Consider the following 27,506-nt stretch of genomic DNA (forward strand, 5'->3'; position numbering starts at 1 on the left):
CAAAGAGTAGTTTTTTCGTGTTCTTAATTTTTCTGAATCGAATTTCTTGTTACGTTCTTTTCACTCAATAAGAGCGCCATCTGGTGTCGTATAAAGGTAATTATCATACATATGAGTAGACGTTTTCATTGGTGAAGTTATAAGTTTCAAGCCAATGTCATCGCTTGGCGGCTGGCGCTTTCAAATAATTTTCATTTTATTCATAAATTCATAATATTTTTCATTTTATTTATTATTTTACTTTTTATTTTATTTGGTTGCATTTTTTTAAAACAATGACGGCGCCTGCTTACTTTTTTAGGCCAAATTGCCAAGAAAATTTCAAATGTTTAGCAATGTGGCCGTTGACCATTTAAAAAAAAATTGTTTTCTGGTTCAGAATTCAGATTCAGGTTCAGGTAGGTACTTATAATCTTTTTGCCAACTATTGTATGTATAATGTATAAATGTAAATTAGTTGTTCAATTCAATTCTATTGTCATTATAGGTATACCAGCAAAGAAAATCACATACCTGACATACCTAATTACGGTATGGTAGGTACCCTAGTCCCTATGTGATTAACCTATAAGAGCTATTTCATCTTGAAAATACAATTTTGAGCTGTAGTTGAGGGGAAGGAATAAGTATTGATCTAAAAATTTAAATTATTTGGCCAAAATGTTCTGCAAAACTCCATAAAGTAAAATCATTTTTTTTTTTTTTTAAACTGAAAAACAACATGTACCTATTCTATGTAGTAAGTACTATCTACTTATTATATTTTTCATGGATTTGTTCTATATTTTTCTCATAATATTCTTTTTTTTGTTTTTGTTTTTTTTTTTGATAAATAAGAAGTAAAATTCCCAGGAATTTATATTTCTTCAACCACAAAGAGTGATTTTTGCTAAAAGAAATAGCCGCTCAACTAATGCAAAATCTCCAATAATTTTATTGAATTACCATCGCTAGGAGTCTTTCTCTATACTTTATACAAAACAACCTAATGGTCGGAATACCGAATTCTCATGTGTTCTTTGTCCCTGTTTGCATTTGTTTTATTTTAGTGCTTTCCATTTCAATTTTAAAAATTTACAAATTATAAGAGGCAAAAGTTGAAACGTGGAAGTCAAGTTGTCAACTTGTGATCTCTCTTTTTTTTCAACACTTTTAACAAACACTCTCTCAGTCTCAATTATGAATTATGTACTCTGACTATAATATGTGTTTCATTTTTGTACACTGAATCGTTGAGATGTAGGAATTCATAAGCCAAAAATGAAACACTTTAGCAAGTATAAGTAAGCATTTAACACCTATAATTAGCATGCACAGATATATTTATTGATGAACACAATACAACAATTATTCGCTAAGTACCTAGCGTAAATCTATATCATTTCCACCAGTGAAATAATGCGCTTTGATTGATGATATGACTCATTTCCTTCATTTTAATGAATTCTTTGTACTTTTCTTCTTCGAGTAAGTGGATTTCGTCGGATAAGCAATACTGAAAAGAAACACATTTGAAAAAAATTAAAATCTGAACATAGGTATTTTTATAAAAATTGGGGCAATTTAATGAAGTCGTACTTATCAATTTTAATTACAGAGTATTATCAAATAAATTATACCAACCGTGTCCAGTGAGCTTTCAGATGGCCTCTGTTTAAAAAGAGTAATGTGTCTTAAAATCTCTCCTTGCGGCGAATATTTTGCAGTCATTAAAAGCCTGTTTCGAACACCATTCAGCGTTTTAACCACATTCGATTTCGCTTCATCGCGACATTTCAAAATGCTCATATATTTATTGAGGTATTCTTCCCAATTTTGATATGACGTTTGATTTTCACTTCCCGTATTCATCTGAAGACAAAATAAAATGCAATTAGATATCGCATTCTTTTAAATTTAATTTTTGTTAAGCGCCCATACCATGGAGTCGAAATCCAAAATTTGTTTCAAGAAGTTGTTCTCAAACTGTGGTGTGTTGATTTCGCCCATTGATTTCAAATGTTTTTGCCAGGTTGCTGGACTTCCTTCGATGAGGAACACTTCGACGTATCTATTGTAGTTTTGTAACAAGGATCCTACTTCTATGGCGATTGGACCACTCCACGTTTCACCAAGAACAGTGACTGGACCACGAGGTTGTATTCTCATTATATCCTGTGAGGTTATTCGGTTAGTAGGCTTATGGTTTCGTTTAGTAGGTCTACCTATGTCCGGAAATTGTTCTACATTTGTACGCTTACATTACACAATTTGGATGCAATATTTGCTAACGAATCGCAGCGTTCGGTGAAAGTCGTGCAAAACGCTGGAAAGAGAATATTTTTCAGCATGGGCCTGAGCTGATTGGCGTCTGTTCCCGGAATTACGAATAGAGGAAAAACTCCTTTAGTATCAGCATATGGTTTTGATAAGGTTGCCACCTCGATAAATTGTAAAGAGTCTGTTGAATGATATCCGATGTTTTCCAATCCTTCCAAATCATTTGGCAAATAATTGCCGAGGCGTAATGAAAGGGAATCTCTTCCTGCGAAGCAGATATTATTTTTTTAAAATTACGTTCTGGTTCGACTATAAGTAAGTAGGTATGAGGTAGGTACCTGACCTATATAATCTGTGGGTAGAGAATCTACGGTACTTGCCTTTTTTATTTGATTTATCAACTAAATCGTATAATGTTGGGGAATTGGCGGTGTTAGTCCGAGTTAAAATTGATTCGATGCGTGGTAATAGGCTAGTCAATTTAGTGATAGGTTTTTCCGAATGGATTAGTACAGATGGCAAGCCTATTCTTTTCCTTTGTTCGCACTCTTTCAGTCCGCCACTTGAAATACATACGAAATGGAATGGATGAATGGAACGTGATGCCATATCTATATTATGAGCTATGGCTCCAGCCGGATCCTTAAAATTTGAGAAAAATCATTTTGATTGACATTTCTTTGAATGAGCGCTTATTATTAATCGGAAAATTTCGCATACGTACGAGATCAATGAAAAATACCGCTTCTAATGGAGCAATATTATTGGCTTCTCTGATCAAATTTGATGCCTCCGAAACACTTTCAGTTTTTTTCAGGGAAGTCAAAATGATTGTAGTTTTTTTCTGAACCAATAATCGATTTATTTGATGAGAAATCTTTGTTCCAAGTGAAAAATTATCCAAAGCTACTATGAATTTCTTGGCTCCTCTACTGATCAACCATTCCAGTAATTCAAACCAAGTGTTGCTTTTCTTACCACCACCTATAGGAGAAATAATGCAGTACATGGGTAGGTATTATTGGCAGCAATATGTCTGTAGGGTCAAGTCTACTAGTACCTTATTGGTTTAAGTTCATTTACTTACTTATGATAAGGTAAGATCGTGTATCGTCAAATTTCAATTTCACGATATCATCTACTGTATTACTCCTGTTGATGCATTTGTGAATTTTTTTTCTGTTTGTAACGGAATCATTTCTAAATTGTTCAAAATTTGTTTTGAAAATATGTATCGGAATACATTAGCAATTTAACGCACTGTCGCAGCAATGAATTTCTATTTAGGTACTCACCTTAAATATTCTGCTGAGCCGTCATTATTTACTACAATTCTCGATAAAGGTTGAATAACTCCATTTTGCATACCCTCTTCTATGTAATCGTGTAATAATTTCTTCGTCTCGTCAGGTAATCGTATCATAGAGGTGATTTTGTTTGATAATGCGTTAAATGCGATAGATTTCAGAAAAAGATAGAGACCTTATTAAAAATAAAAATCAACTTTTATAGTATTTTTTTCCCACATTGCCTAGGTAGGTATTTTTAAAACTTGAAAGAGTCGAGAACACTGCCAGATTTATAATTCATAACACACTTACCTAATTTCGAATCTTCAGAAAACTGATTGTCCATTATCTCAATGTAGTGACCAAACAGCCCCAGACATTCCATACAAGCATTTACTTGCTCAATAGTATTTATACAATTAATCGCGATATGAGCACCTTCTCCTTTGGTTCGGAGTTTCAACTGTACATCGTATTTACAATTTGTTCTCATAAGGATATTTTTTTCATTCAACTGCAAAACCAGGTTACACGCACAAATGTATAAAAGATAAACATGGATAATATAGATAAGTCAGTTCACTGTGATGATATTCTTACATTCGGGAATTTCTTTTTTAATATTTCTGCCTCGCTATCGTTATCCACAGTCACATAAACCTCAAATTTACGCTGCATACACACTGCAATGCACGCCTGTGCGAAAATTACATTGGAGTTGACGAAAACGGTGCAATCTTCTTTACGCTTTGGTAGAAAAACTATGCTGTAGTAAGCCTGTATTATAAGAAGTACAAATTTGATTAGGTATTGTTTAGTTATAGGTACTTCAAGTCTAGTAGGTGATTGAATATTTTTATGCATTCGTATTTCATACTTGAGCATAAATCAATGGAACTGTTGCAGCATCTTCAAGACTCCAAGTTTTCGGCACATTCCATGAGAGCAAAGGATCTGGTTTTTGGGGTGGTTCTAGAGGATTATAGTAACCTAGTCCCATTACGCGTTTTCCAGAATCTGAAATTCCAGCGTACTCCAAACCATATTCGTATTCCTATCCGAAATTAATTTTGGTTTTAGGCTATATTCGTATTGTGCCTATAAATTATCTGAACATAGGACTCACAGTTATTTCAGAATCCTCATCTGTGGATATCTTTTGAAAATCGTGATTCAAATACATGATATCGACTGTCTGAAGGCTGAAGAAAAACATGACATGAGTTATATGATAATTTTTGCTAGTGAAAAATAAGGCAGAAACAGTTCAACTTACCACAAATCTTGCGGACTTATGAGATCAAAATATTCAGGGACGCTGTTATCTATTTCACATTTTAGATTTCTGTACGTGCCCCACTGACCTTCTTTGAAAATTGATACAGGTAGATCTTGAGCGATTTGATTTTGATATATGGGGTTGTCGATTGCAAATTTCGGAGCATCGTCGTCCAAAATATATAAAAATCTGAAAGGAAAACACTTTTTAAGAGTAATCAATTTCGACTGTTTGAATTTTGGAATCTAGAACTAACCTAGTATTGGCGTATTGTTTTTGTCTGGATAAGATGAAAGATAAATCGATTGACTCAATAGTATTTCTCAAAACAACGATAGGCTCGTGTTTCTTAGTTTTAAGCTCTGGGGAGCATTTGGTCATCCACGCATTATCAGCCATTATTATAGGAGTGGGATATTCACTAGGTTCTACCACCTTGGAAATTTTTCGAAAACAAGAATAAGTAGGTGGTTAATAAGTATATGAATTTGAAGATTAATTTATGACTGGGCCTGATTTCGTGCTAATAGAATAGGTAGGTATAGGTATTAGGTAGGTACGAACCTTTTTATAGAAATAGATTCCTGCATCGTTAAACAATTCTGAGGTGATTTCGACGAATGAATTTTTATATTTCCAGGTAAAATTTTCACTAAGAGGTTGAATAACCAGTAAAAATAGATTATTCAATTTATCATTGATGCGGTCACATAATTTGTCAGCATTTTCAAAGCTATTGGCAGTCAAGATGTAATAATTATCGGATGATGATTTCTCGGTTATATCTTTCAACGATTGATATAATATTTTGGGCTAAAAAAATTACATAGGAATTTTATTAAAATTTTCTTGGAAAGTTGGAACCCTAGGTAGGTATATGTTAAAGTATGTGTGCACCTTATAATCGAAAGTTTTGACTATTTTCTTGATTATAGGGGTCACCGTTCCCAATGTATCGATGATTGACATGTTTATATTCGAGTCTTGGAAATTCGCTGATAATCTTTCAACGGTGATTTGTAAACAAAGATTAAGAAATTCTTTCACACTCTGAAATTTGAAACAAATCATCGAGAGAAATGATTAGAACAGTAAATGAAATAGGTATATACCTATGTACTTATACGCGAATCATTAATGAAGAAAATAAACATACTTTTAGGCCAGGTTTGGCATGTGGTATAAATTGCAGCTGTTCTAATTTATTGTGAACTTCATCAAGTCCAGGGAAGTCCAATGTCAATGGAGCGCTTATAAAGTCCATAAATTCCATACCATTGCACCACATTTGTTTAGTGATGAGATCTTTATGAAATATGACTTCCTCTCCTGAGAATAAAGGTTAATGATGAATGAAACTGAGTTGTCAACTCAGTCTATTAAAAAGTAGTACCCAGTAAAAAATCTCACTGACCGAGTGGCAAATTATTGAATGTGGAAGTGGAAATGAATAACCTTCTCAAGCGAGATGGGAATAGTGTTTCCTTTCTTGAATTACTCTCGGAGTACATATGGAGTTTCATCATAGAATCGATGAACGTTACCCAGTTTCCATTCCATGTAATTTTACCGAAACATTCTAAAATAATTATGGCAATTAAATTCAAGTTAATGGTAGGTACCTATTACCTACTTTACACCTACCAAGATATCTATATTACTACCAATCTAATACCAATAAGTAACTTATGTAAGTAGGTACTTGTTGTTGATTCATAATGTTATGAATTTTTATTGAAATGCCTTATGATTTAAAATGGAGCGAACCTGTTTCATTGAAAGACAACTCTTTAACATTGACGAATTCATCTTTAAGCTGGTAGCCAATGTTCTCTAAATTTTTGTAAAATTCATCTTGACTTATTTTCACTTTCATTTGCTGCATCAAGTCTTCGTTTATGGCAAGTTTCAAATTGTCAAAAGGTATTTGTATTATTCCAGTCATGACTACTTTGAAGTTTTCAGGATCCTTTTCACTTTCAAGTAAAACTTCAAAATTGCCAGAGCCAGTTTGAATCAAAATTGTTAACGATCGATGCTCTGAAAGAAATGTAGAGTTGTTATAATCCACCTTCAAGCCGGAATTGAAAATGCAAGAAAAAAAGGACTCACTATCGATAGTAATGTATAAATTTTTATGAACTTTAATATCTTCAAATACAATATTGGAAGCGCCTAGTTTTTCATTTCTTAAGACGGACAGCAGGTGCCATGTTAAGTACTACAAAATATAAGTACAATTATGATTAGGCTAGTTGGAGGCAGCATAAAGCTATAAAAATCAAAAAATACAAAAAAAAATCAATTCACCATGTATACAGAAGGAGGTATGATATTTTGTCCTTTCACTTTATGTCCTCTGAGGTAACGCCAATCCGATCCTTTATTGAGTCGAATTTTAATCAATTCTTGAGATAAAGGTTCGTCCTTTTGAAAAATTATTTGAATTAATTTTCAGGAAGAGAAGACTACCAATTTTAAATTACTTATGTATGATATAGTTACTTGAAGAGGTTGGACACAGCCCCAATCATCCATATGTTCCCAAGTTGCGAGAAATCCAATATTTGGCGTACCTCTTGGAACAGGGTACTCTACTTTCGGATAGAGTGCATTCACATCAGGTTGACAACCAGCAATAAACAATCTGTCAAACAGAATGCAGAGGCATCGTATTAGTATGAAAGATGAAGCGAGGATAAATTTTACCAATATCGTCATTCATTTCGTTTTACTTACTTGCCAATAGCTGATAATAGGAAATTTACGGCGTTTGGATTTTGAGATCTAAGAGTCAATGGTATATTGGTTACGGATGATTTAAGTGATCGTTTCAATATGGCTTGGAGTAATCCATGAGGGGCAATTTCAATCACAATAGCATTATCTGGAATATGCTTACATCCTTCTTCAAATAATACCGCGTTGAGTAAATTATTAGTTAGGTATTCCGCGGAACAGTATTTTGTCAATGGTTTTTCCCATTCTTCTTCTGGAACTGAAGTACTTATCCATTTCGATGATCGTTCTTTAGGTTCAGGAATTACCTATTTGATAAAAAGTAGGTATAAATGTTTATTTTAGGCCTATCACAATTCTGATTTTAAAAAATACTTCGTATACTATTTTTTTACTTCTTTTAATCGTCTCAAAAGTTCAGGTCCAGCTGGAGCAATGTGTCTAGAATGGTAGGCAATATTAGCAACGTTGACTGTTTTCGCAAATATTTTTTGTTCTTGAAGTTCTTCAACGAATTTCCCAACTAGATCTGCCGGTCCAGTTAATGTACAATTGTCTTTAGAATTATGGCAAGCTACCTCAATTCCTTCTGGTAGAGAGTCCTTGATTTGTTGGTATCCTTTTCCTAGAGTTTAAAACCAGTATTAAAAGTATTTATTAAGATTTAGGCGGAATAGAACCAGAAGTTGGCCAGTTGAAATGAAAATTTACCTATTGCAGCCATCATTCCTTTAACTGTTTGCACTTCTTTGGATGCTACACCTCTGGCGTAAGAAGCCAACACGGACTGTTCGAGCGTTAAACAATCGTCTGCATAAGCGCAACTGTTTTCACCTAACGAATGTCCAATAATGAAATCTGGTTTAATACCAATAGCACGTAATACCTCGACTAATGCAACCTGAAATACATCAATAGGTACATTGAAATAAATCCTAGCATCAGGATCATAAACTGAATACCTGCTTATTAGAAATTCGAAATTAATACCTGCACAGCAATAATTCCCACGAAAGCATTTACGATGTCGTCGAATAGAGTGGGATCATCGGATGTTAAAATATTGTATATGTCAACACCATAAGGTCTTAAAACTTTGTCACATCGTTCAATGGCGTTCGCGAAAACTGGTATGTCTAGGAGACCTTTTCCCATACCGTTCCATTGCGAACCCATACCAGAAAATAAGAACCAAACTGGACGATTTTCACCCCCTACAACCTATAAATAAATTTTTCATTAATAAATCTTTAGTAGGTACGTTCTTGAAAACAGACTATTATAAAGACAACTATTAGGTAGGTACCTCAACAGCATTGGTTGGTTTTGATCCAGCGGGCAAAATAGAGTAGGCCCGGTACATGTGACTTGGTATAGGAGTTTTGAAAATATCATTCGTTAAAGCTACCATATATGTGTCAAGAGGCGCCTTTTCTACCTGAAAATTTTAATAAAAATAAATAAATCTTTGCTTACTTATAATAGGTAATTAAAATTTCTTTGTAACTAGGTGTTTACCCTATCGACGACTTCCTTTAAACCATTTTCAACGCGACCGCACAATAAAATTAATCGAGGTAATTTATCGTTTTCGTCGATTACTTTTGTCCTGAAATATTATGTGCAACATATTATTTTAGAAATTCTTTACGTCTTATCTAGATGCTAATGAAATTCTTTTTAGTCTCTCAATTATAATGTAATTACTTCGGATTTTGTTTAAAAACTGCATGTCCAACTGAACCACAGAGGCCATGCGTATTGACAGCCACAACGGTACCATTCAATTTCGTTGTATCAGCAACAACCTGTCGTTAAAGAAATTAGTACGAATGATTTTCACGTAATTTTTTTGCCAAAGTAGAACATTTACCTTCAGTTTATTCTCGATTAAAGGCTTCAGTATTGGATTTGGTTCAGAAAAGTGCATATTTGGAGCAATATAACCACTATCTAGTGCAAGTAATGCTTTCAATACTGACATAAATCCAGCAGTAGCTTCTGTATGGCCTACGTGACTTTTTACAGATCCAACTAAAAGTGGTTCTTTTCTCTCATCACAGAACATCTTGGCAACGACATTGCATTCAACTGATTCCAATCTCTGTAACCATAAAAATCATCTAGCGTTGAGCAATTATTCTCCAGGTACAATCAAATACGTAAATTCGTCTCGTAATAATGCGACTCCAACCACACAAATGCGAATTAGTTTGTCGATTTCAGAAGTCGGAGGATTATGAAGGTAGGATCCCTTGATTAATCATGATTTTTGAAGTGCCTTCAATTTTGAAGTTAGGCAAAACATGTTGCAACTTAGCTTAATGTGTAAAACTTTTTATTTCTATATTTTACCCTTGTAGGTAGGTAGGTAGGTACTCTACCTACTTACTGTAAAATTAAAGGCCTTACAGTACTTCAAAAATGTAAGTTAGGTAGTCGTAAGAATGCAGTCAATCAGATTCCACCTACGCCTACGAGCTATAAAATTTGAAAAGTAATTTCGCAATTTTGAAGAATCGACACTAAATATTTTATTGCATCGCCCTTTCAATTCATCGGATCGGCAAATCAATCTACCTACAATGGGTAAATGCTCTGCAATTTATTTATCCATTCATTCATTCGTTTCGGAAAATGAAGCAGAAAAGCACGATTACAATCATGGTTTTCAAAACAAATGCATAAGTATGTTTACTCACTGGGATTCCACAAGCATCCATTTCTACATAAGAGACGTCAGAAGGCTTCACATTCGGATGCAAAGAATACATTTTTTGTAGGGTATTCTCAATTACTTCTTCTCCGTATCCCACAAACGTGTAAGAATTATAACCACCAAAAAATGTGGATTCGGAAAACAAAACTGTTCCATAATTCCTTTTAGCATCCTGTGCTCGTTGTAAATAAAGACAAACCGCTGCTTCACTTCTACCATATCCTTCGGCTAAATGTGAAAAAAAAGTTGAAATATTTAGGTAAGTTAAGCATATCATTTAAGAAATCTATGAGTTTATTGATTATGTACCATTTTTGCTAAATGCCCTGCAGTACGAATCTGGACTTAAATATCCCATTTTCATAAGTGACACCGAAAGCTTAGGATCAATTATTGATGAGGATCCTCCTACGATTGCCGCTTCGACACGACCTTCCACTATACTGTGATAAGCAGCGCTTAAAGCTTCCAATCCTCCTGTGATTGAACTATAGAACGTAAAGCTCGGTCCTGCAAAATCAATTTAATCCTCAATTGTAACCAGTTTTTCTAATTGAGAAACACTACCTATACCTAGTTATAAATTTTACCGGTCAAGTTCAAAGCAAATGACACACGATTGGATTCCATCGACTTGCTACTTCCGACCAGGTACATTTTACCGCCGCTAGGAGAGAAGCATTTTATACTCTCAGTTTCGTTTATACCACACGTCATGTAACATCCCACGTTAGCTCCCATTAAAGATGATGGATTTATTCCTAAATCAAAAAAAAAAAACAAATTAATAAAACAAATATGTACAGTATTGAAATAGCGTCATTTATATAATTATTCAACATTTTCTGGACATCTGATGAGTATACCTATCTTACGTACCTATCAGAAAAATTCACTCACCTGCATCTAAAACAGCTTCAAATGATGGTTCTAAAACTTTTCTATTGATTACATCGGTACACTCGGCTAGGACTTTGTTTACAGCAAATACTCTCGCGTCGAATCGATGAATGTCTGTGTATTTGCCGATTCCGTTAGGTACCGGTTCGCCGACTAAATGTCAAAAACAAATTGATTATTGACTTGGCAAGAACAGGATAGGTGAAAAAATAAAAAACAGTAGGTATGACGACGTAGCCTATGCTTACATTTATATTTGTACGTTATTGGCCATTTACGATTATCGAATGTTATAGGGCTTTCCTTGTTGTATAACATTTTCTTGAACGTGGTCACATCATCGCATTCAGGAAATCGACCTGATATGCCAGATATAACTACTTCATATCTTTTCGTCATTTTTTCCTAGTTTCCAAAGATTTTGGAATTTGGATGGAGTTCCAACTGCGTAGTCAAATAAATGTCTGTAGGTATTATTTAAAAGAAAAAAAAAAAAAAAAAAACTGATTAATAATATGTACATAGGTATGAAAGCTGCTGACTTCATGACATCAAACTAAAGAAATCGCAAGGGAAACCTCAACAGACGTAAGGTATGAGTGATTTGCATCGTAAAATATGCTAGTGTGTTGACTAGTGTCATGTTTTGTGATTCAATGACTTTGATTATACGAAATAATGTATAACGGGAAGAAATTCCCTTTTCATCAAAGCGTCTGCGATGTAATGCGTCTTGGTCTGTGGGGCACCTACTTTATACTATGCAGGTGCAGGTAGTTCGCAACAGTAGAAATTCTTAAATGTTTTTTCGTCACAGAATTCTATTCAACATTTTGACAAGCAAGGATGATCCAATGTACGAAATTCAATTTACTCGCACATCATACACACTAATTTTGTCAAAGATAGCAGAAAAACGTTTTGAAAAAAAAAACAAAAAAAAACATGAATGCTCAAAAGAGCTGTTGAATGATAGCAAGTAGGAAGTAGGTAAGCATATTTATTTGTGCCAATTGCCCATAATAAATTGTACTCCTAAAAATTACTTTTACATAAGGCAAACCATAAGTTAATTTTCAATTACCTATCAACCAGAATAATTGTACAAAAATTCACAAATTTAAAAAAAAGACAAAAAAAGTTGAAGCATGAACCATGATTGCTTACGTAGAAGTTCACCTCAGAATTCCACTTTCAAAACAATGCAAAGAAAACAAAGTTTCAAAAAGAAGTGGATGGATTCTTTGATTGAAAATTAGAAATTAGGTAGGTACCTATCAAATCCAAATATGTACCTAATACCTATGCTTTTGATTGAAGTAAAACTGATTATTTTCCGACCTTCTAGGTCGTTTCAATATTGCTCCCATGTTTTGTTTTAGTAAAAAAAATGAGTTTTCGAAAAATAATTTTCCCATTCTTGAAAATTAAAATAAGTAGGTATGTAGTTTATTTTAAAACTTGACGTCGCATTCACTTTTCTTGTATTCATAGCCGTAGCTGCGGGTTGTGTCGTGTGTGTCTGGGCACAGTCTAATTTTTCCAAACTGATCCCTTAGGGAAAAAATGCTAAAAATTTGATAAATTAGGTAGGTAACAACTTTTTTGGAAATTTTTTATAAAACGAAAAATAATCATCTCTGTAAAATTAACATGGCTGATTAATTTCAATTTCGAACCCTATAAAAAATCGACTCAAGGCACAACCTACAAGAAAGATCCAGCTACGTCTATGCTTTTATTAATGATTGATTAAATCAAATTCGCGTTGATAACCAAGAATACATTTTCAATTTTAAACGCTGTAGGTAGTAGGTAGGGGTTACCGGACATTTAACCGAAGCCGTACTTAATTTGGAAAAATGTACTTACGGTCAATTTCAATTTTCAATCAGTTAGATGTTAAATATCCTATACAGGAAGAAAGTTTTGATTTTTAGTTGGAATTTTTGATTAAAAAATTGATCAAAAAGCTCGCATTTAAACTTGAATGTTATAAAAATAATTTATACTTAAAAGAAGGAAGAAAAAAAATTTAATAAAAATTGAAAAAAACGAGTGAAATGAATTCGTCGACACACTTGAAAATTAAATACTTTCAGTGTAGTTAAAAATTTATTCTTACCTGAAAACAATCGCGGTGAACGAAACACTACCAAATGAAACGAACAAGAATGATCTCTTTACTGAATTAAAGAAGGATTATACCTAACTAAATAATGTTCTACAAGTGGTGAGTGAAATATGTTAATATAGGTAAGTCAGGTAGGTAAGTCATCTGATTATCATGCGTAGATTCGCTGTCACTTTATTGTATAGGTCATTGACCTCCCTGAAAATGCTTCCCATTGAAAGTTCCTTTCGGAAAATTAGTTTGCTGATGGAATTTTTTTATTGTCGAACTCATCAATATTTTGTTTAGTACAAAGTGAAATACTTGATTTCAAAATAAATTGAATACCTAATTAAAATGATAAAAAAATTTGAAAACCATCAAACTAATACCTACCACTGTACGAAATATGTATTATACTTTTTTGTTGAAATTAATGAAAAATTACCTTCCAACATTTTGTTGGAAATAAGGTTATAAATAAATAAAATGCGCTCAGTTACAATTATGACGAATGAAATATGAATTAAATATTCGAATTTAATAAATATCAACGTACCTATCTATGTATTACTTATCTGTAAATTTGAGTTTAATAGCTTTTACGTTATCGAGCGTCACCTGAAGTGCGGTGGAGTAGGTATGCCAAAACAACAACAACAACAACAACAACGTTGATATTTTTAAAAAACTAGGTATGCTTACATGTACTTACTTTAAAAAAAAACTAAAATTATTGAATCGAAAAAAAAAAATAAATAAATAAATAAATAAATAAAAATGTAAGTATATGGTACTTGGTTACTGGGCGCGACGCATGTAAATTAGAAAATCGTAAAAAAATCAGGTCAGAATGAATCTTCATGTTCATTAATATTCATTTTTACAGCAACAATAAGTTCCATATTCGAAAGGCCAATGAACGCTCATAGTCAACAAATTTATGCAAGTGTATTATAAGGTCAGTTGAGCTATTTAGCACAAATAATTTTTGGATAAAAAATTGAAAAAATTACTTTTCACTCAAGGCTCGAAGATAGTTACCTCGATGACTTTAAAACGGTACCTACGTGCGTGTAGTAGCTAGGTAGGTAACTAGGTACCTATAAAAAATTGAAAACTTAGTACATACGATGATCAAAATCAAAACGTAACGTAATAAACAAAATTGAAGCTTGAGTTGGAATGAATAGTTGTCATTTTGTGTCTTACGTTTGAAGAGTTCTCTCATCTCTGAGGTAAGAAGTATACCTTCCCAGTACCTACTAATATACGATTATGTTCTGATTAAAACGCGATTTTTGGACGAGGCGAATAAAGCAATCATATGCAAGCATATTGTGCACTTTTGTTTTGTCTTCAACCAGTTCAACGGTTCAACCTCAACATAAAATCACCAATTTCAAGCCTTGAAAATATAATTTTAATTTTATACTTTACTGGAGACTAAAACAACAAACGTTCAGAAAACGGAAAAATATCGTTTAATGGAATTTTTTCTACATATAGAAACGTTGACTGTGGCGGCCTGGCTTCTTTATTTTTTAAGCAAATAATTTAGTCAAAACGAAAACTCAAAATGCGCATTTCTAAAATTTAAATAATTCACAAAAACATGATTTTTTTTAAAGAAAATTTTTTACGTTACCGTAATTCTTTCAGCGAGTCAATAAATTTTCTCTTGAAAATAGCAAAAAATAGTTGCTAATTTTCACATTTTGGCAAATAATTTCTCTTCAAACTAGTTCCTCAAAATAAGTAGGTAAACTAGTCAACATTTACATTGAAGGTTGCGCAACGGAGATTTACGTATTCTTTGATGCCTGAGTGTGCCTTGTAATGCATGCAACGCAACCAATATGACCGAAGAGGCGAAGATCAACTAATCAAAAGATTTTTAGCCGCTAGAGTGCGTATCTCGCGCAACTAAATTATCCGGTATAACGTATTTTGACATCCGTACAAAAATAAATGCTTTCGCGTTTGTAAAGTTTGATTACAACTTGAGAAGGTGTTTTTACTTTTTTTCTATTTTTTCTAAATAATTTAATTTGTATTCTTTAATCTTTATGCTTTTGAGTTTTGAGTCTTACAGCTCTTTTGAAATAATTTGATCGACTTTCTCTGAGCATTATAAACATATTAACATTTCTGATAGATCTAATTTCAAAACATGTTTTGTGGTTAATAAGTTACTGGTGGCATGGTGAGTCGATGGATTTGATGTTCGCCATTCAAGTTGACACTCTTATTTGATTTTCTCGGGTTGAATTTTCAATTTATTTGAATAACAGAGATTCTATCCTTGCTAGCGAAGTGTTGATTGAAAATGAGTATAAAGTTGGTGAATTACGGTTTTGACGATGATGAAGGAAGTAGTGACGATAATGCCGAACATGAAGTTCTTCCTGAAACTGATACCAAAGGATCGCAATCGGCGAATACGACAGAGATCTTACCCGAAGCTCCAACAACAGACTCGAGTGGAATAAAGCCATCGGAAAGTTTGGCCATCAGTGTTTGTTCTGCTCCTGATGTTGTTCCTATAGTGAGTAGATTCAGTTTCATGTTTGTAGAATTGCAATATTATTTGTATTAATTACTGAACTCATTTCATTACAGGGAAACCCAGATACCGGTGTTCGTTATTTAAATAACACCACGAAAGAAATTGCTTATAATTTAAGCTGTGATGAATTGTTTGCTCCTGAAGTCGGCCCTGAAAATCCGTTTTTGAGTAAACAACAGAAATCTAAAAGAAATATATTGTCAGGTTTTGTCGAAAAAGCTCATGTTAACGAATTCCAGTTTGAAAATCAAAGAAGAACTTTCAGTAGTTTTGGTTCGTAGTCCTATTCAATTTTTTAAAATGAAAAATATTTTTTAGAGAATCGAAATCTATGAAATGTGTTTCCTTCTAGGATATGCGATTGATCCTACCGTGTACGAGAATTCGGCGGGGAGTGACAACATTGTTAGTAGACTGGCCATAGAGGACTTCGGTGAAGCAGCTGAAGTGAAATATGACGCCAATAATCAAATTAAAACTGTGTTTGAAAAACTTAACAAACGTCCTTCTGATAAAAGAAAGAGAAATAAAAATATGGATCCTTCTGATATTGAAGGTTTCACTGGCCCATGGGCTGCATTTGTAGATGAAAAACGTGATATTCGGCCGTCACAGGTTTGTGTAAAATAATATCAGTACTTCGTTGAATTTTATGAAAAATGTTGAATGTTGACCGTGATTGATATTACAGGAAGAACAAGCTGAATTGGAAGAATATTTGGCTAAAAGGCATAAAATTCGTAAACACACCGACGACAAGTTGCTTGAAGAAAAAACTATATTGCACAGTAAGTTCTTAGTGCTTATTGATGTTTTCATTCATTCATTATATCATTTTGTTAATACGACTAATACGAGTACGTTTTTGTTTATTTCAGTCAAAGATGCTTTCGATTACCAAGGAAGAAGTTTTCTTCATCCTCCTCAAGATGTTGGTGTGAATTTGAGATCGGATACTGTTCCTTTAAAATGTTTCTTACCGAAAGCTCATATACACACTTGGCAAGGTCACACAAAAGGAGTTTCGGCAATTAAATGGTTCCCGAAATCAGCCCATTTATTATTATCGAGCAGTATGGATTGTAGAGTCAAGGTGGGTGCAGACTTTGAAGAACTCATGCATTTGATTAAATATTGAATATTGATGTAATGATGGAAATTATGTTACAGCTATGGGAAGTGTATAATGAACGACGATGTGTGCGGACTTATTATGGTCATAAACAAGCTGTGAGAGACATATGTTTCAATAATGATGGCACTCAATTTTTGTCTGCAGGTAATTCTAAAATGATACAACGAAATTTTTGATATCAAACATCGGTACTTATTTTATTTTCAACTGTGTGTGTGCAGCCTATGATAGATATATTAAATTATGGGATACGGAAACTGGCGCTTGTGTTTCACGTTTCACTAGTAGAAAGATACCATATTGTGTAAAATTCCATCCAGACAACGAAAAGCAGCATTTATTCGTTGCCGGTACTTCAGACAAGAAAATTATTTGCGTAAGTATATTCGCTGATGGATATTTCATAATGAATTATTAATCTAAACTAAATTTTAAATATCGTTATTTTATGCAGTGGGATACCAGAAGTGGCGAGATTACTCAAGAATACGATCGACATTTGGGAGCTGTCAATACCATTACATTTGTTGATGAAAATAGACGTTTTGTGACTACCTCTGATGATAAAAGTTTGAGAGTTTGGGAATGGTATGTACAGAAAATTTCAAATGTTTGTTTTTCCCAAAATTAATCGATACTCAAGTCGTTGTATCATGATGTAGGGATATTCCTGTGGATATGAAATACATAGCAGATCCCAGTATGCATTCGATGCCAGCTGTTACCACGTCTCCAAATCAAAAATGGTTAGCTTGCCAAAGTATGGATAACAAGATTGTAATTTTTTCTGCATTGAATCGATTCAAACTCAATAGGAAGAAGACGTTCTCTGGCCATATGGTTGCTGGTTATGCTTGTACTTTAGATTTTTCTCCCGATATGAGGCAAGTAAAATATTGTTCTTTTTTTTTTTTAGTATTGTAGTGTAGATTTCAGTTTAATCGTGAAATTCATGTTACAGCTATATAATATCTGGTGACGCTGATGGCAAATGTTACGTTTGGGATTGGAAAACGACGAAACTGTTCAAAAAATGGAAAGCTCACGATAAAGTCTGCATCTCTGTGTTATGGCATCCTCATGAAACCAGTAAAGTTGCTACTGCTGGATGGGATGGGGTAATCAAATATTGGGATTAAAGACGGTACTGTTTATGAGTTATATTTTTTTATGATCTTTTTTACATGTAAATATGCAAAGTTTGTGAAAATATGAGTGTTTAATTTTCGAATAAATTGTTAATTTTGTTGTATAGTTTTGAATTCTTAAGATCATTATTAGCATAAAATAAAGAGAAGAAAGAACGTACGAGTATTTTGCAACCGAAGGCATGGAATTGAGATTCGAATATAAATCTACGACCGAAAGCAATATTAAACAGAACAATAATAACACCATTTAATACAGAAGATATCAAAATAGGATCTTTCTATAAACAAAGAAAGTTTTTCTAAAATGAACTAAAATCAACATAAATATTAAAAATAAACGATTGCAACTAACAGTAATAACATATTATGAAGATCTGTTTTTTAAAAAATATGAATTATTTACAAATGGTAACAAAAATCATGCAGATTGGAATGAAATAGTAAACTGGAAGATGGTAGTAATGGTAAACGCACACTATAAACAGGTCAATTCTAATTCACTAAATTATAGTAATGAATACATACATACATCGGATTCACTTTAAACTAAAAACCGACTATCTAAGTACATAGGGTTATGGAATAAGGTTTTTCATGATTTAACACTTCGTCAAAATTAAATAAATGATTGGAAAGAATAATACTCTAATTCATCTACTTACACATATGTAAGCTCGTAGTAATTTGAAAAAAGGTAAAATGGCAAAATATTGCTGTAAATGGGTTTGATTTTGGAATGCGTTGTTTTAATCTTTGTTTTTTTTGCCAGATTTCTCTTGCTTGCATTTCGATAGTTCTTCTTTAAGTTTAGCTACTGTATTCTCGAGATCTTTGATTTTCTCCTTGGCAATTTTCAATTCACTGCCATCTTGCTGAAGTGAAATATTACAATTTTCCGCTAGTTTTCTGCAAATATATCTTGAATACTATTTAAGGAAACAAACCCGAACTTCGAAATACACCTAATAATCTACTGAAACCACGGCTAAAGGTAAAAAAGGATACTCATTCGGATTCGTGGGCCATTCCCGTTCTGTGTATAAAGTCAACAATGCTTTCGTCATTTCCTCGTTAAATTTGCCTCGCTCCAAATATCTCCGGAAATCTTGCCCTAAATCCTACATTAAGTTATAGGTACATTAAACAAGTTGAATAATACTTAATTTAACAACGAAATATTCAAGTACTAAGCAAAATACTTTGATGTTTGGAGGTGTATCGCCAGTGTGGGTTGTCATTCTGTAACCAAAATCGAGGCGTAATTGACGCGTCGTTCGGATAAATCATAGAAAAATCACTGAATTATTGTCTGTAAATTGGTGAACTCTCAAGATGGGTCAACTAAAGAAAATATTCACATGCTGACGGAAAGATAGAACTTGAACCAAGGATTATAAATACGTCAAAATCTGAAATCAGAATCATTCATCAAATTCAAAACAAAACACAAACAGCATCAAGTGATAAAAATATATCACTTGATTTGTAAACATTCCTGGATAATGGCCACAGCTAGTAATAACCAACGGTAATCGAAAGACGTTATTACTTGTTTACTATTTTTTCAAAAATTTACCTTCATGACTAAATTTTTTTTTAAAATGATAAATTCAAAAATTCACGCCTCGCCGCTCGCCGGCTCGCAGTCGCCGCGGCCTCGCTCAAGCGTCAAACCGTAGGACTAGAATCATCGTCACCAGTCACATTGGCAGTGAACTGATTACTGATTAGCGGCCTAGCGGGCAATCTTCTCTTCTGAGAGTAACAGGGAGGGAGGGAGGGAGGGACTACTCAAGTTGATAGGCAAATCAATTCATCATGGACTTTTCAGAGATTTTCTATTTCTGTCTTCCTTGTTTTTTTACACGCAAAATTGGAACTTTTAATTTAAACAAAACTCTGAAGAAATAAAATACCTCCTCCTGACGTCCTGACTACTTACTAGTTTTTGTTTTGTGTAATGCAAAAAGCAAAAACGTAATAGGTATGGTATTGGTATGGTACATATATACAAAATACAAATTTTGAAGATAGGTACTTAAATATGAAGTGATTTTAATGTGTAATGCCTTAAACCTGACCTCTACCTCTATAGAATGCATGTTTTACTTCTGTGAATCTTTTTCAAGTTTTGAGTGAGAGGAATGTTGTAATTGTAACTTGCAACTCAAAAAATCAATTTTGTGAACATTTTGTTGAAAAATCATTGAATGGTGATTTTTTTTTACTAAAAATAAGTATGTAATTTGAGAATTAATTATAATAAATCTTTTTAAGAGCTTGAAGTATTTAAGCACTGTCACCACCAGCCTTCTAGCAAATAACACTAAAAATTGTACATCATTTTAATCATTTATGATTTAACAACAACAACAGGAAAATAATGAGAGATTTTCAACAAATTTTGAGGTTTATTTCCCCTAGCAAAGTAACCGAAAAACTCAAAAACAAACTCAACATTGTTGAAAATCCTTTATCTTACTATATGTAATTGAATTGTAGATAAAATACGTTACCTATTTTGTATTACAGTGGGAAGAAAATGAGAGAGAGTAAAAGAAACACTTATAAATTCCTTTAGAGGATAAGAACTCTTACCTACTATTGGAAATAGTCGTACAAAAATCCTTCAACTCAGATTTTTTAAAAAGTACCTAATAAAACAAAATTAACGAAACAATCATTATTACTACCTATGTATTAGTACCTAATACGTCTACATGTCTGTGGATATTGTTATCAGTGCCTTAAAAATTTAACAGCAAAAAAATCATGAAATTCAAGAAATAATTTATCTGAGAAGTCCCAGATTGTCTTTGTAAACCCCCCCCCCCCCGTATAAAAAAATAACTAGCGTACATATACTTAAATGCCTACACGTTCATAATTATTTTCCCACGCAATTGTATAGTGATGCATTAAGATATCCTAGTCCGTCTACATGAGGAAATGTGGAACATCAGATAATTAATTAAATATCTACCATACTTTGGTCATCATTACCGAGGGGATATCATTCTGTTGCAAATCTCCGTAGAGCTGCCATTAGTATTTGTTTAACAGAAAATTTACTTAAATTTTCACGAGCTTCTTTGTTGTACTTACTCGTATAGTGACAACTAAAACCCACTTTGTAAAATGTCCGCCTCCACTTCTTTTTTTACTTCTTCTTTCATCAAATACTTTTTTTTGCATAGATTGTTGAAAATTTTTTTTTCAATTTTTATGAAACGTTTGACTTGCGTGATTTCCCAATTAAATCCCAATACCTTTAGGTGACTTGATAATGTCGTCGCTAGTTGGAGTTCGAGAATGATTTCGAGACGAATTTACATAGATAGTTCTGAAATAAATCCAAATAATTTATTGTACCTACCTAACATTTAAAACGCAACAAATGAATTCTATTTTGCGGAAATATTTCGCAAACTACGCATTCGTCAAATGAGCTGCGTGAATTTTGCATAGGTAGGTATACTCAATATAAACATCGTTAATTCAACTTAGCACCTCGAGGCGTTAATAACGCGAATGCTTAAACGAGTAGAAAGATGCATTGGCAACTGACGATAAAAGATTCCTCGTCCTTTAAGACGCTGCCAGCGAAAAGGCGTAAAGCAGGATATTAAATATTATGAGTATTCTCGATATTGATAAATTCAAATTCCAGAAAAACGTTATTTTCCTTTAAATGAAAATATTAACCAGGAAACAGAATAAACAGAAAAAATGATTATAAAAAAACTTGAAGAATTTCTGCCATTATCTCTGCGTTTTTCTTTTTTCTTTTCTTTCATTTTTTATTCTTATTGCATAAATAACTATATTTCTTTATAGAATAGGTAAGCACGTTTTTGCCATGTTAATGATTCTATGCAAATAATTATTTTTTTAACAACACATTCGAAAACAAATCTCTCAAGCTGCTAAGTATTAGGTAGGTAGGTACTAGGTAGGTATAGGTACATCGTATAGAGTCTTCATCAATTTGTCATTTTTTTCTTCGTTTGGCTAGTCATTTGCTCACCTACTGTCTAATAAACAAAATTAAATAGGTACCTAACTTGTACCTATTTCATGATAAGTTTTCAACGTGCTAAAGGTAGGTAAGTATATTACATTTTTTTTTGTTAAATTTATACTAGGTTTCAATACACGTACGTATACCCAGGTTGTGGCTACTACCGCAATGGGAAGGTATTTGATTATGTGAACCACAAGTCATCGAGAAAGTAACTTTAAAATTTCGATCATTTTGTTCAAGGGTTGATTTAAATGGATTATCATAACATCACAATTATGTTTATCTAAGAATTAGGTAAATATACCGCGGATAGATGAACGTTTTATTTACAAAACCGTTAATAACTGGCAATAATATTATCTTTCATTTTGAATTAAATCGCAGGTGGAACTGTATGAACATGGGGTACTTTTTTCGTATCATCGATAAACACTAATGCAATCGTCAAGTCAAATCTTTTGAATTAATTGGGTTACAAATTATCCACGTGGTTATCATGCAGGTGAGTAGGTAGGTACATGTAAATATTTTGTAACAGAGATAGTTACTCACTATCATATATGAGCTCAGCATAGTCATTATTAGGTTATACCAATTTTGAATACGCTGGAACAATGGTTGAAAATCTAGGTTACCCATATCAGTGTTTGCCAGAACATTTTCGATGATTCAGCTGTGAATTGGGCACGATATTCATCGATGAATCATTATTTTGTAAAGTGAAATTTCGATTAGCCTATAAAAGAAAGTGTCGTGGATATCCATGTCATTTTACATATTACATACACAATACGTACATACCATGTACTATATTTTACATATTTCAAATTTTTCGAAAAATTATGAAGAAAAAAACGAATTTCAGCTTTCAATTTCAATTAGACCAAATTGAATGATTCGAAAACTCATTTTCTTCGAGGCAAATTTTGTGGTCGCGATTTTGCAAAATTAGTTCGACTTCGTGTGAAGTAACAATAATACCTACCTCTACTGCAAATTACTTAATGTATCTAAAATTTCATAAAATAGGTGCAGTGGGATGATACACCCAAGATGGATAGGTTACCTAGGTATGTACTTGATGTACTGAAATTGAGAACATAACCTAATACCCTTATATGTACATAGAAAGAAAATTCCTCCCGATAAAGCCGAAATATTTAACCTCGAGGTATGTGTTTTTTGCGAGTAGGTTCAACAATTGACTAGGTACCTACAAAATTTCCGAATACTCGAATGTCGCGTCGTCGAAAACTACACAAAATAACAAACATCAAAGCAACGCTTAAAATTCCTATGTTGGTCGAATTTTTAAAAAGTGTTTTCTAATAGGAAAATAAGTTAAAATGAACGAAAATGGAGCTTTAACGAGGAATTTCGAAGAGAGTGATTCGTCTTCGTCAGATGGCCGACAAGGGTGCGGGCGGCCAGTGTTTTCGGATTGAAAATTATGCGAGAAAAGCGAATAGTTTAGGGTAGGTTTACTGTATCACAATCATCTTTGGCTGATTTTACCCTCAATCACATGTTTGACATCTTACCTATTCTAGTTCTCAATTTTCAATAGACCTGTACGCTTTATCGAGAAACCATTTTCATCCTATTTTCTCTACAATATCCGCAGTATTTATCAGTATCGTTACGAAAACACGCAGAGATAGGTACCAATTTTTATTATACGATATTCGCTGAGAATGTAGAAGTAGAATGGACTTCATATATAACTAATACATACGAGTAACTTTCCACGATTGCAAGCATTAGGAGATATTTTAGCGCAACTGAAATATCAAACTACTCAACTTATGGTACAATTGGCAATGCAAAATAAGATACTCGTATGTTGAGTAGGCGTGATTTGTCAGCTCAGGGGATTGATATATACATACATAGCTTGGAGGAGTTTTCAAACGTGGGAGCTTGATGAAAACGTTCGTTCTCGTAGTTATAGGTGATTTTTCAATAAATGAGCGAAAATTCTCATTGCATATTTCATATCTTACTTACAATCTAAACGAAGCGTAAAATTTTAATAAATGTCAGCTAAAGAATATTTATAATTCCGCGTGCATTTCATTCGATCTCGGTAACTTGTTGAAAAATTTTCGTTAATTCCCAAACGTGTTTTCGTTTTTTCGCGGTGTAAAAATCTTTGAAATTAATTATCATGTTCATTCGCGTTGAAAATTACTTCGTGCAAATCTGCAAGTTCGCAGTCATGTAAAAGTTGTAGAAATAAGTCTCGATGTGAAACTTTTTTTTCGAAGAAAATTTGAAATATGGGAAAAATAACCTATTATTTGAGTTGATAGTTAGCAGGCTTTGCGAATCGTATGAATATTTTTCTGTCTAATTTTCAACGCAAGGAAACGTCTGAGCGTCACGCTGAATTTTGACACTTTCTGCCTATATGTACGTCTACTTATTAAAAACAAGATAAATTTGGTTGAAGAATACGTATATCTACTCATTCTGAAGGAAAAAAGGTATGATATGACAAAACTCATTTCAAATTACTGAATACAATTTATTAAATGTTTCAATCTAGAAAAAAAAAAACAAAAATTAAAAAATCAAAAATTGAGAGCTACAGATGAACTGAAAGCCAAAACACAGAACAGGTTGGCTAAAAAGTATACCATGAATTCAAGATAGGTTGCCTATGCTACAAGCAAAAGGAGGTTACTCTTACGTTAGACGGACACCTGACACCTCATGTATGTACGACGTAGGTCGCCAGGTCTCTACCTCAAAAGAGAAAAATTATACATGAAGCACGAACTGTTTTCGAACCCCAGAATCCAAACTGAGAAAATTTTCAGTTGGTATAACGCTGTATTTAACCTTATTTTCGAAATAAGTAGGTATCATATTATTTTACCAGATGAAAACAAAGTAGTATAGGTAGCTTTGATCTTGAAAATTTAATTTGTTGGAATAAAAAAGCATCTCTCATCTGCTATTGGTTTATATACTGTTGCTGTTTTTTCCCCTCTCGGGTGAAATGATCAGTATAGTGAATAACACAGTAACATCTAGGGCGACAGCTCCAGTTTGCAACATCGGTACAGAAATGTCAAAAAAAACATGTCGCCGACTAGTTTAAAAATAATAATTATCAATAGGTACTTAAGTAGGTAAATGTTTGTCAATGACGAAATTTTCCAGCTCAAATTTTCATACATTTCATCGAACGCCACTCGTCTTATTTATGAGGAATGAAAAACAAAATAAAACAGAAACACAATTAGGAGACATTCAGTAGCTACCTACATGTAATTCTACTCGTCTCTACTTTTTCGTTTGGATATTTATTCCAGCTCAACGCACTTTTAGCATTTGTTACCCACTTTTAGTACATGAAATAGGTAGTCGTTTCACGTAATTCCTGAATAGTTCACAGCTGAAAACAATATGCCTAAAGAAAATTAATTTTAAAAGAAGATAAGCATGTTAATAACGGTTGTGTATCTTCTTTCAAATACCTACCTAATTACTTTCGCTTTGCAATAGACCTACGCAAATAATCTGTTTTCAAAATATTTTCCATCAGAGTTGTAAAACAACGTCTGTACCTATGTACTTTACTTATCACTTTGTTAACTCAACTGCATGTAGGTAAGGTACATTACTTGAAGCCTTGCATCGAGAAAATACATCAAGTTATTACGTCACTGGTAAAATTACGAATTTCAATTTATATATGTTTTTCGTTGTTATATCGAAACAGTAGCCTACAGACCTTCCAAAGCTTTATAGATGAACTAGGAATGGTAATAACAACATGTTCGGAATTTAAATTATCGGAATACGAGATAAATTCAAATTCAACGTGTGTTTGTTGGTCGTGTTAAAAAAAATCCAAATTCAATATGTTGACAAAAAAAAGGGCGGAACAAGTCATTGTACATACCATGTGCTGTCTACATAAATTAATAAAAATCTGTACTCGTACATTTGAAAATTTACCGCGTCAAAATTACGAGTAGAGAAATTTTTTTCAATCTATATTTGGATTTGGAATGTGTGGGAGCTTCGATTACTCAATGTTAATCGAATACGAAAATCCTCAGCAATGTATCTTCATATTTCCTCTTAATAAAGGCTTTGTTCTAATTCTGTAAAAGCGAATCAAATAAAGCATTTTTAGATGTTTAGAATACTTACGTATGTGTGTCTGTGTACGTAGGTACTTATACCTAAACCAGAAACCTATGCATACGAGTAGGTTATCGAACGCATGTTTATGACATAAAAATGCTCGTATCTCTATACGTTTAAGTATGTTCCATAACAATCATCGCGGCGTTTGAATCGCCGAGTTTTGTATGCAGATTTTTCTACCTATTAAGCTTACTTGGAACCCTTCGTATTAGCATAATCGTCGAGTAGGTAAATTTGAAACAATTTTAAAACGTCACTGTCTCAGACAGGTGTTGATATGCTGTGTTTTAATAACGGGCTATTACTTACGCACGTCAAAACAAAAAATTTTCCTGCTTATGTTTCGTGACGTGTAGTCAAAAACTGTCTTAATATTATATGTACATTATTTAGTCAAATATATACTCAGCAGTTTTATTATCGTTATATTGTTACGACGTATACATAGACATACGACTCACGTGAGAATACGTACGACACTTTCTGTGGGCTTATTTAGGCAATTACTTACCTATATCTACCTATGTATTTATCAATCGAGTGCATAGAGGCATTTGATCACTTACCTACTGGTGGACTTTTCTGGTACAGCCACAGGTCGTTTTTATGCTCGAGAGTATGGATTAAATTGAAATAGGGGTGCAATTTATGGTTACTTTAAAAAAGGTGGTTAGCAGTCCCAGATTGGAATCTTGTTCTGTGGAGAGATTGGGGTCATGTCAGACAATAATCAAAATTTTAACTTGCGCTGAGCACAATGGTATCAAACATTTTTGAAAGTTTATGGTTTTATTTTAAAAAATTGAAAAAAAAAATATCTTTTCGAATGGCTTGGGAATTATTTCAAGATTAGAAAATTTACCTATAATTTTAAAAGTAAAATAAGATCGAACATCAATTTTAATGAACTTCATTTTTTATATTTATGTGATCAATGATTTTTAAAATTTCTGATTTCGGAGTAGAAAACCAAATTACCTCGAGTGCAGCGAGGGCAAAAGATTTCCAAAATTTGTAATTCAAGAATAAGTATACTGAGAATTGCTACTTGAAAAAATGTGGTGAAATTTAAGCTATAGCAAAATTTGTCGATATGTAATACTCTATAAATAAATGCCTCGCGTCATCAAACATGAAAGAATTCAATTCATTAACAAGTAAATAA

At 33.1% G+C, this 27,506-nt stretch overlaps 2 protein-coding genes and 1 long non-coding RNA gene across 5 annotated transcripts; 1 reads left to right on the forward strand and 2 right to left on the reverse strand.

Annotated features, from left to right (window-relative positions):
• Positions 1 to 1,304: 1,304 nt before the first annotated feature.
• LOC135839953 (fatty acid synthase-like) lies at positions 1,305 to 13,416 on the reverse strand. The gene is made up of 36 exons (XM_065356237.1): positions 13,311 to 13,416; positions 11,434 to 11,649; positions 11,186 to 11,338; positions 10,876 to 11,046; positions 10,595 to 10,795; positions 10,269 to 10,513; positions 9,440 to 9,670; positions 9,274 to 9,374; positions 9,085 to 9,175; positions 8,873 to 9,004; positions 8,557 to 8,787; positions 8,278 to 8,467; positions 7,962 to 8,191; positions 7,567 to 7,874; positions 7,333 to 7,474; positions 7,138 to 7,254; positions 6,940 to 7,048; positions 6,595 to 6,867; positions 6,242 to 6,406; positions 5,984 to 6,156; positions 5,725 to 5,877; positions 5,392 to 5,640; positions 5,084 to 5,262; positions 4,825 to 5,016; positions 4,675 to 4,750; positions 4,426 to 4,602; positions 4,149 to 4,325; positions 3,861 to 4,062; positions 3,555 to 3,741; positions 3,347 to 3,459; positions 2,984 to 3,243; positions 2,640 to 2,901; positions 2,241 to 2,524; positions 1,921 to 2,154; positions 1,624 to 1,851; positions 1,305 to 1,495 (listed from the first exon to the last, which is right to left on the reverse strand). The coding sequence occupies exons 2-36, from the start codon at positions 11,582 to 11,584 to the stop codon at positions 1,379 to 1,381; spliced, it is 6,504 nt and encodes a 2,167-aa protein (XP_065212309.1). The 5' UTR covers positions 11,585 to 11,649; positions 13,311 to 13,416; the 3' UTR covers positions 1,305 to 1,378.
• Positions 13,417 to 15,281: 1,865 nt separating this feature from the next.
• On the forward strand, positions 15,282 to 18,256 carry LOC135839358 (pre-mRNA-processing factor 17). Of its 3 annotated transcripts, none has more exons than XM_065355350.1 (11): positions 15,282 to 15,504; positions 15,593 to 15,846; positions 15,921 to 16,140; positions 16,220 to 16,482; positions 16,559 to 16,655; positions 16,746 to 16,960; positions 17,038 to 17,146; positions 17,224 to 17,378; positions 17,457 to 17,590; positions 17,665 to 17,886; positions 17,964 to 18,256. In XM_065355350.1, the coding sequence occupies exons 2-11, from the start codon at positions 15,628 to 15,630 to the stop codon at positions 18,139 to 18,141; spliced, it is 1,812 nt and encodes a 603-aa protein (XP_065211422.1). In that variant the 5' UTR covers positions 15,282 to 15,504; positions 15,593 to 15,627; the 3' UTR covers positions 18,142 to 18,256. The 3 variants fall into 3 exon arrangements, with proteins under 3 accessions (XP_065211422.1, XP_065211423.1, XP_065211421.1); XM_065355351.1 differs by having other exon boundaries at positions 15,611 to 15,846; XM_065355349.1 differs by having other exon boundaries at positions 15,282 to 15,846.
• A 129-nt stretch (positions 18,257 to 18,385) lies between these two features.
• On the reverse strand, positions 18,386 to 19,601 carry LOC135839359 (uncharacterized). Its single transcript, XR_010557584.1, has 3 exons — positions 19,353 to 19,601; positions 19,159 to 19,271; positions 18,386 to 19,071 (listed from the first exon to the last, which is right to left on the reverse strand). It is a non-coding gene; the product is annotated as an uncharacterized LOC135839359 (long non-coding RNA).
• Positions 19,602 to 27,506: the final 7,905 nt, after the last annotated feature.

Source organism: Planococcus citri, chromosome 3 (assembly GCF_950023065.1).
Source record: "Planococcus citri chromosome 3, ihPlaCitr1.1, whole genome shotgun sequence".
In the NCBI taxonomy this organism is placed as follows: domain Eukaryota; kingdom Metazoa; phylum Arthropoda; class Insecta; order Hemiptera; family Pseudococcidae; genus Planococcus; species Planococcus citri.